This window comes from Eptatretus burgeri, chromosome 6, assembly GCF_056783735.1.
Source record: "Eptatretus burgeri isolate ZD-2024b chromosome 6, Ebu_testis_v1, whole genome shotgun sequence".
NCBI classification, from domain to species: domain Eukaryota; kingdom Metazoa; phylum Chordata; class Myxini; order Myxiniformes; family Myxinidae; genus Eptatretus; species Eptatretus burgeri.
In genome coordinates this window covers 109,380,093-109,393,584 of record NC_140966.1, presented here as the reverse complement: position 1 = coordinate 109,393,584, position 13,492 = coordinate 109,380,093, and the positions used below count along the sequence as shown (strand labels likewise).

The 13,492-nt window shown below is 41.4% G+C and overlaps 1 protein-coding gene across 4 annotated transcripts in view; it reads left to right on the top strand.

The window, feature by feature from the left end:
- The window catches only part of WBP4 (WW domain binding protein 4), a 51,220-nt gene extending 39,221 nt beyond the window's left edge, over positions 1 to 11,999 (top strand). For all 4 annotated transcript variants that reach the window (XM_085886697.1, XM_085886698.1, XM_085886699.1 and 1 more), the window contains 5 exons: positions 4,281 to 4,321; positions 4,491 to 4,557; positions 6,252 to 6,565; positions 9,270 to 9,394; positions 9,580 to 11,999. In XM_085886697.1, coding sequence (XP_085742823.1) covers positions 4,281 to 4,321; positions 4,491 to 4,557; positions 6,252 to 6,565; positions 9,270 to 9,394; positions 9,580 to 9,799 — 767 coding nt within the window. In that variant the 3' untranslated portion in view covers positions 9,800 to 11,999. The remainder of the gene's footprint in view (positions 1 to 4,280; positions 4,322 to 4,490; positions 4,558 to 6,251; positions 6,566 to 9,269; positions 9,395 to 9,579) is intronic.
- The last annotated feature ends 1,493 nt before the right edge of the window (positions 12,000 to 13,492 follow it).

Below are 13,492 nucleotides of genomic sequence, written 5' to 3'. Positions count from 1 at the left end.
CGACGGCTGCAACAATCGACGACGTGCATTTTGAGTGTCTTCCTCATTGACCCGACTCGCCAGACCTCGCCCCTTCAGATTACCACATCTTTGGGCCACTTAAAGAGGCGCTTGGTGGAACCACTTTCTGATCTGACTAAGAGGTCCAAGAGGTGATGCATGAATGCCTACACAAGTAGCCACAATCTATTTTTTTTCTGGAGGAATCCAGACCTTAGTAAAGTGCTGAAAAAGTGCATTGAACATACTGGAGATGATGTTGAAAAATAACAGTTGTTACACACGTACATGAAATACACAATTTGTCAAAAATATTTTAAGGTTACTTCTTAACTGGCCCTCGTAAAAGCCTTAGTTTTCAGAGCGTGAAGCCGAGCTAGGTGTGAGGCAGGAGCACCAGCCCAGGGGCGAGACTGCGGATGAAAGCTTTGTATGAGGTGAGTAGCTCAGGTGTGCCAAGAAAAGATTTTGCACAATGGAGGGTGCCCAGTCGGCGAATGGCTTTGAAGGCCAACTTGGAAATCCGACCAGATTATCCTCATCTCTCGGGCAGAGTAGAAGAGATGCGATCTGGGTCCTCTGTAGCGAGGACAATGTGTGAAGATGTGGTCCAAATCTCCGGGAACCTTACACCGCTCATAGAACCCCGTTGGGTGACACCCTATCACATGTAAATAGGAGTTTAGAGCACAATGTCTGAGCCTGTAGAGGATTACCTTGTCTCTTCGGGAGAGTTGGGGAACTCCATGAAGATTAGCGAAAACCTTTCAAGATTTGTTCCTCATTCTGCTTTATCCCAAGTGTTCTCTTTCACACTCCTCATCTTCATCTTATTTCCTCATCCTCGTATCAAAACAAACAAACAAATAATTTCGCTCGGAGGAAAAAAAAAGAAAAAAAAAAAGATACGAACTCATTCTGCGTCTTATTTCCTTCCTCAGTTCATTCTTTATTTCTTCCTTTGTCATTACTTCCCTCATTCCTGCCATGACCTCAGAACCAACATTCCTCATCATTGAATTAATTTGCTTCTTACTTCAAAAGCTTTGAATAACATTTTATAATGTTTCATTTGCCTTATTTCACTAAAACTCCACGTTTGTCTTCTTCATAACTATTTACTGTCACAAACACCGAATGATAAACTAAATCACGTGATTATCACGCGATATTACATGATAACCTAAATCATGTGATATCACATGATTAACTAAATCACACGGAAAACTAAATTGCACAATATGACACAATAAAACTAACAAACTAAATTACGTGAAATCGCACGATATCGAACAATAACAAACTAAATCATGTGATATCACATGATTAACTAAATCACACGGAAAACTAAATTGCACAATATGACACAATAAAACTAACAAACTAAATTACGTGAAATCGCACGATATCGAACAATAACAAACTAAATCATGTGATGTCGCACAATAATAAACTAAATCACGCAATATCACACAATAAACTAAGTCACGTGATCACACTTTAAATCGCGATAATCACACAATAAACTAAATCATGCGATATCACATAACAAACTAAATCGCGCGATATCACACAATGATAAACGAAATCATGTGATATCACATGATAAACTAAATCACGTGATTATCACACTATAAATCACGCGATGTCACATAAACTAAATCGCGTGATAAAACTATAACAAAGTTATGTGAAATCACTATAACAAACGAAACCATGTGATATCACATGATGACAAACTAAATCATGCAATATCACACGATGAACTAAATCGCGCGATATCATGTGATAAACTAAATCACGATAACACAATAAGCGAAATCACGCTATATCAGATGATGAACTAAATCATGCTCTATCACACGAAACCATCCCTCCTTGTTTACATACTTTTTTGGAGGAATATCCCTATATCCTTTTGCATTTTTACCTCCGCCATCTGCAGTGGAAGGAGGTGACCTTTTCACCACTGTCTTCTTGTTACTTGGCAAAAAAAATTTTGTCAAGTATGTTCGTCTGTCTGTTTGTCACACGATTTTGGCCACAGTTTTCAAGCAATTGTTCTGAAATGTTTTTTTGTGTATGTAGGTGTCCGGCCAAGTCTAGCAACACACAATTTTGGTGAAGATCCGAATCCGGATCCGGATCCGAGAATTTTTTCAGTGATTCTTCACCAGATAGATCGGGCCAAATAGGATGTATAGCACAATATCTCAAAAGGTTACGGATGGATTCGGACGAAACTTGGTGGACCGATTTTGGACCAATCGAGTGTGTGACCAGGATGACCGAATAGTCTCGATTTTAGTTAAGGTCTGGATCCAGATCTGGCCTATCAGTGGGATATAAAACGTAAACTTCAGTCTAGCAGAGGGATGCACTCTACCAAGCGCCATTCAGTTTTGCCAAGTGTCACTCTTTGAGTGATTTTTTTTTTCATTTATTTGTTTGTGTGCAGGATATCTCAAAATGTTGTCGATGGATTCAGATGAAATTTGGTGGGCAATTTGGGTATGTGACAAGGACGAACTGATTAGATTTTGTTGAAGATCTGAATCTGAATCCAGATCCTGGAAATTTTAAAGTGATTCTTCACCATTGAGTGATTGGGCTAAAAACTATAGAAAGCATGATATTTCAAAAAAGTTATGGATACATTCAGACGAAATTTGGTGGAAGAGTTTGATGGATGACAAAAACAAGTCAATTGATTTTAGTTCAGGTCTGAATCCAGATCCACCTTATCAGTGAGATGCAAAACGTAAACTAATCAGCCGAGCGTATACACACAACCAAGTGCCCTTCTCGTTATCTTCGCCAAAGGAGAGGGTATTGTATTTCAGTCCGTTTGTTTGTCCGCACAGAACTTTCGTGGTTTTTTTTCTCTGCAACTGCTTGTTGGATTGAGATGAAATTTTCACCATTGGTGCGACTCTTTATGAAGAATGTTTTTTTTAAAGATGATTATGACGTCATAGGTCACGGTGGTGTGGCAGCCATGTTGGAAAAACAGAAAAACCTTTGACCTCTATCTCTGAAACCGCACCAAGGAAAAAATTGAAACTTGGCACATGGCAATTACTCCTCATGGGGAATGAGTGATTTTTTTAATGACATCATATGTACCTTCGTTATGATGTCATTGCATATGAAGAACGCTACATCCGATTAGTATGAAAATTTTTGACAGTCATCTTGGGATAAAATAGTCCACATTTTTTTTATGTCATCAGTCATGTGATTTGGCAGCCATATTTTTTTTTTTTTTTTTTTTAAACCTTCAAAAATATTCTCTGAAATAGCTGAACCAGTCATCACTGCCAGCATTTATAAAATGGCAGTTCTAATTATGTCTTATTAATGACGTAACACACCAGTGCACAACACCACACAAAACTACACAACACACCACACAAAAAAAGTCCTGGTGAGGGTCTGCAATCTCTTGATCGCTCTTTTTCTTGTTAACCTCCGCCATCGAAGATGGACGGAGGTTACTGTTTTCACCCGTCTTGTTTGTTTGTGAACAGTATTACGGAAAAACTCCTGGACGGATTTCGACGAAACTTGGTGGGGGGATGTATGGTCCAAGGATCATGGACTTGGTCCATTCGATTTTGGACTTAGTCCAAAGTCCAATATAGCTGCTATGGTGGCCATTTTGAAAAAATATTAGAATTTTTGTTTTTGCATTTCTACATGTTTTAAGTGATTTCCAACCAAAAAAAAAAAAATTGTTAGAGGAAAAAAAAAAAAAAAATTTGAAACTTTTCAAAAAAATTTCGATATTATTTGAAAAATATTTGAATTTTTTTTTTTTTGCATTTCTACATGTTTTAAGTGATTTCCAACCCCCAAAAAATTTGCTAGAGCAAAAAAACCCAGAAATTTTGCACCTTATTTTTCAAAAATATTTCGATTTTCTTTTTTTGGCATTTCTGCATGCACGTCAATCTAGTTTAGTTTATTCAATCGTGGTTCAGTAGAGTCTGATCCGTTTTGACCTACAATGAATAGGATATCAGGTTCACTTAAGTGACCCAGCAGTATTGGCGGCGGAGGTTTTGTACTCTACCGAGTGCTCCCCCTCTAGTTTAAAATGTTTTTATTACTTGGTATACACCAGAATCAGAAAATGTATACATATTGGTTGGTTTGGTTTGGAATGCATCCTAAGATGTAAAGCAACTGACTTTTGGTGTTTACAGAATTACACAGCTTTCTTGTGTTAGAAAACAAAAATTACTTTCCTGGTTGAACAATATGTATTCCTCTTTCAGAAACATGCTGGGAACCTCCAGCTGGATTCATTGATGACCTGGTGAGGAAAACATGAGCCAGATGTGCATGTTTGGGACTGTGTGGTAGAGCAGTGAGCAGTGGCAGGGAGGGGGGGGGGGTTGCGCAGTGTGGGGTCATTGTAGGTGTGCGGTGAGCTTGAGCCTGGAGTGTGGATGGGTAAATATTGATTTTCCCACTTTCCATTACAGTTGTTGCCATGGGTTATGGGGTGGACCAGTGAAGGCTGGCCTTATTTCTACAACCCAGTTTCTGGAGGTGAGTGAAATAGTTTTACCCACTCTCAGCATGATCTCGTTTTCATTTTTAACGATCGGTGAGTTACTTTTTAAAGCACAATGTTAACGTGTTTTGTTTACCCAGTAAGGCTTGTCTTCGTCATCTATTACCAACATGCAAAATGATTTGTACTTCACTACGTTTATCATCAGGTCAATTTAATCCTCATCAGACATACATAATTGCTCTCTCTTTTGCAGCCTTTAATGGAAATCATTACTAATATAAATTAAATCAACATGTAAAGCATAGGGGCAATACTCCTGGGTGCTCATGTGGTAGTGGCTGGATAAGATAACCAGGCAACCAATGGTAGGCATGGATGACCCACAAAATATATAACTGAGAAGAAAGTAAATACCTATGGATGTTTTTTAATGCCGTGAACAAACTTTGGTACATCACGGGTGATGAAGTTTCATCAGAATTGCATGTGTATTTTCTGAGAAGAAAGCAAATGACTATTTTTGGGGGGGAACCCAATAGACCACCTTGGGGCCCAATTTTTTTCAGGCCATGAACAAACTTTGGCCCATACACGGTGATGAACGTTATGGTAAAGTTTTATCGAAATCGGATGTGTAGTTTCAGAGAAGTTGAAAGTATTTGTGGACGGACGGACTGATGTACAGACGACGTGCCCTCCCATAAGCTCCCCGGAACGATGTTCCAGGTGAGCTAAAAAAGGGAAGATGATAACTTCACATGCCGCTGACTCAAATTGACCGACTGACTCAAAACTCTGTTATGAACAACGTGGGAACAGCGACAAAAATATGACCTCACCCGGTACTGTTTGTCCGCTATGTTGGCTGATGGGACGTCCAGTTTTACATCCATCCAAGCGACTGCAAACACATTGAAACTGGAGGAGGTTAACCACCACCACCACCCCCCCGCTTGTCCCTTTCCCTCTTGTGCTCTTCTTGCTTAGGCCTGCTTAGCCTCCATGAAGGAAAAGGGGGTAAACTAACCCCTCACCCTCAAGTCCCCCTCTCACTTATTTCCCTCCATGAGCTGTAAGGGGGTAAAGCTAGACTTTAGGTAAACGTAAACCTACAGTATAGGTAACCCTCCTCCTCGCTTCCCCTCAAGTCCCATCACCAAATGCAAGTTGAGAACACCCACTTCCCCCATCTTCCTTGCTCCCATGACCCTTGCTCCCCTGCCTCTTGGTCTTCCCGGCAGCGAAGCAGAGCCCTGGATCTTGAACATCGCTGTTCCCCTTCCATGTCGATATAATTAACCCTGTCCTCCAATCCTCTAGAATTTAACCCTCTCTCTCATACATACATTCAACAGCGTCTTCGTCCATCTAACTCTGACTTCTCCCACTGAAATTATCATCTGTACATACCTCATCAATGCCTCTGCACACCTCATCCAGTGGAGCTAAAGAACTTGTGACACCCTGATATGGTTCTGAGTGACCCTTTTCCAAAATCTTGTGTTATCATCATAGCACTAGATCAAATAAACAAACCCAATTACTCTCACTCAGTTTGTCCACACTGTCCCAACCAGTATTGGAATGTTTATAACCTTTCTTGTATGGCTTTCCGTCTTCCTTATTTCTCTTTCTGTATTCTCCCAGTCATCAAATCATTGATATCTTCCTTCCCAAGTTATTTTTCCTCCATGTTGCCCTCTTTCTCCTGGTTTTGTATCTGTAGAGTCATGTTGGGAAAAACCCATGGCTGACAAAGCAGACATGGAAGAGACCGGATGTGCAGAGGGGCTGGAAATGAAAATTAACAAGGACGAAGAGAACGTAGGGGGTGAAACATCCGAAGGACACAAGCAAAATGAAGTGAAGTTTGAGGTAGACATGGAAAAAAAAGAAATTGTGGACGAAGGACCGATTGAAGTGAAGCTTGAGGTAGACATGGAAAAAAAGGAAAATGTGGACGAAGGAGCGATTGAAGTGAAGACCAAGGTCGAGGATGAAGAATGCTCAGGTGCTCGACCACCAAAGATCAAGTTGTTGGTAAGAAGAGATTTGTTGAGTTGATGAATGCTGCACTTTAGTTTATTCCTTCATTTAAGATTTGTTCTTCAATTGTGTTCAAAACTTTGAGAAGATTTTACTTTCCATACATTGAAGGAAATTGTGATGCAATGGTTTACATGATTGGAGGGTGCACAACATTGAGCTGCCAAGTACATGCAGCACTCAGTCACCCAAATCATTTACACGTCACTTCCTTTGGTCTCGAACCCAGGCAATGGGAGTATTGGTATACGATTGAGGTGGAAAAAGAACGTCGATTGTCCTTAGGTCTTGTGTACACCGACACGACGTGAAGCTCGGCAACAGCTTATCATGTTGTGCGTAGCAGACAAATGTATACCTCTCGGCATGCCTACCCCCATCGTTTTGCTGATGGTTTGATAAGAATATGGCACGTTGATTTCACAAACATATTGCATGTCTATTCTTGAATCTAAATGAAAATGTAAAATAAAATGAAACACAAAAAAAGATCTTTGATGGCATGTAGTTCTTGTCATGGTTGTTGTTGTGTACTCCTTCCATATATTTCTACATTTTTCTCATGTCGTCGTGGACCATTCTTTCTAAGAGTATGTTAGTTATCGTGTCGTTGTGGACCATTGTTCCCATGTTGAATATGATGGTTCTCGTGCCGTTGTGGACCATTGTTCCCATGTTGAATATGATGGTTCTCGTGCCGTTGTGGACCATTGTTCCCATGTTGAATATGATGGTTCTCGTGCCGTTGTGGACCATTGTTCCCATGTTGAATATGATGGTTCTCGTGCCGTTGTGGACCATTGTTCCCATGTTGAATATGATGGTTCTCGTGCCGTTGTGGACCATTGTTCCCATGTTGAATATGATGGTTCTCGTGCCGTTATGGACCATTGTCCCATGTTGAATATGATGGTTCTCGTGCCGTTGTGGACCATTGTTCCCATATTGAATATGATGGTTCTCGTGCCGTTGTGGACCATTGTTCCCATGTTGAATATGATGGTTCTCGTGTCGTTGTGGACCATTGTTCCCATGTTGAATATGATGGTTCTCGTGTCATTGTAGATTGTTGTTCCTATGTTGGTTCTTGTGGCATTGTGGTCCATTGTCCCTGTGTTGATCGTTGAGTATGTTGGTTCTCGTGGCGTTGTGGTCCATTGTTCTTTTGTTGGTTCTCCTGCCGTTGTGGGCCATTGTTCCGATGTTGAGTATGTTGGTTCTCATGGTGTTGTGGATATTGTTGTTAAGTTACGATATTATTCGTGATAAAATATACTCTTCGGAGTTTCCCAGCATCACTGAGAACATTCCTTCGGATTTGTAACATCCACAATGGCTGCACCCAAAGTCTTCATGACCATTATAAACATGGTAAATTAGTCTTAATTTTTGTTTGATTTTAACTCATTCTATTCACCTTTAAAACATTTCACCACAATTCCAAGATGTTGCATCATCATATGCCACCCTTCAGATGGACATTAAGCCTTAGGACCCTTATCGCACCATTTGTTGGTGAACATAAGCCTGGTGTTGGCTTAGTGGTGAGGGTGGCAGCTTGGGATCCTAGGGTCCTGAGTTCAAGCCCCGTTGGCCGCTGAATTAAAATACACCAGGAGGTTGACTCAGCCTGTCATCCTTCCGAGGTCAGCAAAATGAGCACCAGTGTATTGGTAAGGGGGACACTGCATCAGCGGCATAGTCGCATCCCAACCAATGATGCAACCAGCAGCCACAGGCTGCACTCGGTAGAGAGAGTTGGTGAACACTAAAGATCCTCATGGTGTGTTTCATCAAGAGTAAGCGAGCTATCTTAGGCACGCTGAACAAATTCCAAACTCCTGCCCAAATCACTTTTTCAAACGTATGACCTGGCCAGCCTGTTTGTGAAAGATTTACCCTTGGGCCGAGGCCAACGACATAAGGTGGAAATTACATCATTGTAGTAGTATCAGTTGTAGTAGTGGTGGTAGTAATGTAACATCCAATGAAAGTTTTCATACTTTGTGAAAAAGCTGTGTAAATTATAACATATACCTTCACTGGACACGTGTACATGCATATGTTCTTTTTATTCTTCATTAACGGCCACAATTATTCCAACGTTCTTGTGGGTTTGGCTGGGGGAAGCTTGACCCAAGTCTTTCACGAACCGGTTTGCCAAGCCTGACATTCGACTAAGGTTAGAGCAGGAATTTGTAATTTGTTCAAGGTGCTGGCAATAACTCGCCTACTTTTCGTGAAGGACATCGTGGGATCTTTAACGTCCACCAACTAATGCTAACAGACGGGACGTTTTGTTTAATATCCATCCAAGGGATGGCGTACACATTGACGAATCGCCGTGTCTCTAAAACATTAGGATGAGTTTATAGCTGGATCGGGATTCAAACCCAGGCTCGACAGCTTCGAAGCGAGTGTGTATACATATAGACCATCCTGCCAGCCCCAATCTACATGCATACCTTATATGTTCGAGATTTATTGAACCATATATAAAATACTTGGCGATTCCTGCGTGCCGTAAGCCTAAGGAATATAGGTATGTATACAAGCTTTCATCTCTCATCATAATATTAGACTCTAATTTGGGTTTTGGATTCAAATCCTTCATGACCGACATTTACTCTCGCTATCCCTTAATTGACATCACAGTGCGCTGAATGCCTCTGCCCCTCCCCTTTCTCCCCGTCCATAGCAAAAAGATCCTCAAGACAAAGAGAGCCAGACACAGGAGCCTCGTGAAGGGAAGATACCGAAGGTGGATGCAAAACGACTCGATGCCTATGGGGAGTGGCAGGAGATCAAGAATGAAGATTACAAGCAAGGGTTTCTTTATATTTTTACATTTCACTCTTACTCATTAACACCACCATTTACTCACCCCCATGCCCTTTGTACACTTACTCGCTGTCCTCTCACCCTCAACCTCACATCTGTGCGAACCTCACCCTCCTGCTACCATCGGCCAACTTTCTTTCTTCCTCCTTTGTTCCCTTTTCCTTCAGATTCCCGTTCGATCTCCAGTTGCCTTGCGGACCTTGTGACCGTAGACAGTCCATCGCGACCGGCAAAGCCCGATCCTTAAAAACAAAGAGATCGCAGCTCATCCTTCAGGAAAAAACGGTGTCCTCATTAGCAGGACTAGTCTCTGGTGCCACTTTCAAAACCCGAACGCAAGACGGAGCAAAAACTCGAAACATTCGGAAGAGAACTGTAGATGTGTAATTGGTTGGTGGTATCGAAAGTTTGGAAAATCATGTGGAGGACGACGATTCCACGGAGGAGCAGTTGTACTTTCTCGAGTGCTCGGCTCGATTCCGGCATGCCTTTTGCACGATTACACCATCGATGATCGTCGCAACTCACCAGGACACCGTTCACGCCGTTGCGATGAAGATTCTTCCAATAAATTTCCAAAAGACCTTGTTCCTGGACTAATTGCTCATCAAACCTAGTGTCAGTGAACTGGAGTGTGTGGACGTGTGGTTCCTCTTGATATCAATAGGTTGGAGTGAAAAGGTTCAATTTACATTATTGTCTCAATATTCACTTAAATGTCATTTTTATTTCATTCTAAAACCACCATTGGATAATGACTTCTGAATTTATCAACATGTTTGTACAGGGTGGGCCAGAAAAATGTCCCCATATAAAAATTTGATGAACTCTGATATGAGTGAAACAAACGAGAGCGAGAATTGCTTTGCAATACTTGTCCTCTACCAGTCACAATGAATGTTTGGGAGATTAAAAAAAAATTGTTGGTGTTTAATGCACGCTTGAGCCGATACCATAACCGACATGAAGAAGAAGAAACTTTCTAACCCACCATGTTTTGTTCATTTCTACGCTTTGCCCATTTCATATTAAAAATAACCTGATTTACAGATCGTGGACAAAAAAAATGGAAACACCAATGTAAAGTCACTTATTAGGGTGTTGAGCCACGTCGTGTACCAAGTACGGTCTGTATGTGCCTTGGCATGAGTATACCAGCGTCTGGAATTCTGCAGGAGATAAGCAGCACCATTCTTCCACGAGAAAGTTAATTAATGGAGGTGGAAAACGCTGTCTCAGCTATCGGTCCAGAATATCCCATAAATGCTCAATTTAGTTCAGATCTGGTGAGTGAGAAGGCCATGACATAGAACATCAGTTTCATGCTTATAAAACCATTGGGTGACCACATGTGCTCTGTGGATGGGGGCATTTTCATCCTGGAAGATACTTTTCCAACAGGAAAGAAATGCTGTCACATGGGGTGAAGATCATCACCTGATACCATTAAGTAGGGATGAGCATTGACTTTGCCTTATAGGGGAACGACTGCACCCAACCCATGCCAGGAACATGCGCCCCACAACATTACAGAACCATTAGAACCCTTCACTATTGGAACCAAGCACTCAAGGTTGTTGAGTTATTTAGCTTGGTACCACGTGCACTTGTCTGTTTGTTGAGAACATGGTAAAGGATGATTCATTTGACCATATCACATTTCTCCACTGCTTTGCCGTCCATTGCCTGTGCTCTTTGCACCACTGGATTCACAAACGTGCAATACCAGGTGTGATGAGTAGGTTTGCACTGCAACCAGACAACAGTATCCTGCTCTGAAGGTCTAAGCGGACCGTTTTTGATGATACTGGCTGCTTGCCGCTCAAGGTAGAAATTTAGTCAATTGATCTGCATTTGCTCACCTGCTTTGCCTTGCACTTCAAATTAATGCATGGATATGACAATCCGGGAAGATATGCATGGATATGACAATCCACCTACTGTTGCCCTTTCCTGATGTCAGCATGGAACCCTGTGAGAAAGACATCACCTTCAGCTGTTTCTCGTGAAGCATCAGCAAGTTGAGCTGTCTGTCACTGAAGCTTTTGCCAAATGCACCCCAACAATCACTCCTCTTTCAAAACCACTGAGGTCTCCTCTTGCAGCCATTCTAACCAAAATTATCAGCAACCAGGCCTGTGCAGCATTTTTATACATGACCCCAACCATACTGGGATGTTATTGCTCAATTAATATATGGGCCCCAGCCATAGGAGCCATTGCTTTCAATATACTCGGTGTCCTTCATTTACCCAAGCATTTCCATTTTTTTGTCCACTACCTGTACATACATGAAGCAAGAACATGGGTGTGGCTTGTGTATGTAAAATACATCAGTTATATGCCTGGGATCATTCCAATTGCACTGGGCCATGGACCAACACCCAGGCCTAAGGCCTGCTAATCTATGCTGCTTCATGTAATAGTAGCACATTATTTTATCAGGGTGGTCAGGCCAGCTGTACAGCCAATGGGTGTAAAGCAGTGGGGGGGTTAGTGCAGCTGAACACTGACCTATATGTAATGTAATATTTAAGTACAAAAAAGGGCATAAATAAAAAATTGATGAAATATCCTGAAACTCAAACTTGTGCTGTAACATAATAAAGCCATTTACCAAATTTCAGTTGAATATGGGGAAAGTCAGTCTGGAAAACCACACGTGGGACAGACACAGAGCAAACCTCACTCTCCGTCAAACCAGTAGGGAACTAATAGAGGGATCTTTCATGTTTATTTCCATCAATTCGTATTTTTAAAATGTCTTCCATTATTCTGAGTAGCTGCAGATATGCATGCCACAATTGCTGATTACAGCCTGCACCCTCACGTTCAATATTCACAAAAACTTTTTCACATCACGACTTGTTCTTGGCTTCTGCAACACGTTTTCTTTTGGGTAGCCCCATAGAAGAAAAAAAAAGAGAGATCTGGTGACTTTGGAGGTCATTGAAATAAAGGCAACGTCGGTTGTAATCTGACTGTGCCACACCTTTCCATATTTGTGCTCAGAATGATGGAAATAAACTTGAAAGATCCCTCCATTACTCGGTTTTTGTTTCACTCATATAAGAGTTCATGGGATTTTGAAATTGGGAACTTTGTTTGTTTGGCCCACTCATTGAGGCCCAAGCTATGTGGGCTTGGTCTCTTCATCCCAAATTGTATTCCTGTGCTGGTTTATGTCAATTAAATGATTCTCCAAATTGTGGATCAGAGGGTGAGGAGAAAATACACTGATTCGTCAATCAGGGTAGAGCTTGTACGTGCAAGACAAGGATCGACATCATTGCACTTGAACAGGCATTGACCGTAGTGGACAAATAAGCACAGGATATGGGATTTGAATGGACACGATTGTATGACAAGCCCAAAATTGAGATGGGAATATCAAATGAGAGTTTAAATTTGGAGTTTGTAATTTTGAAGTTTTATGTAAACCCAATGAAAAATAAATATCAAAGGAAAGAAAAGGTGTACAAGGCCAAGGAAGAGGGTAAACACTTCCTGTAGTTCACAAGAGGCTGTGTCAGCTCCACCAGAAGAAAACAAAACAAGTCTGTGTTTTGCATATTTTGTTATCGTTATTTGTATCAGGGGGTGTGGGACTATTTATAAAGCTGTAGTTGTGTCCATAAGAGTTTTAGTGGGTATTTGTGTTGATTTATTGAAAGAAGCATGGGGAGACAATGTTAAGTTGAGCATTTAAGGTCAGTTGGGGCCTTGGGAGGATGGGGATGAAAAAGGGTAGAAAGAGACTGAAGGTGAAAGGAAGAGGAGTTCATAAAATGTGAAAAATGCTCAATGTGGGCCATATCAGCAATAGGGGAAGCAGAGGGTTCTTACTGTTGTAGGAAGTGACGAAATGGCCCCCTTGATGATGGTTATTGCTAGGTTGAAGGAACGCATCGATAATTTCCAACAAGTAGCAGAATGTGAGAAATTTGTAAATAATAGTTGGTTATGTTTGTGGAGTGGGGTTGCTGAGGATATTGGAAGTGGTGATGGTGCAGTGGGAGCAGGTGGTGGTGACAGTGCAACAATAGAGATTGGTAGAAATAAGGTATGGAAGACATCCCC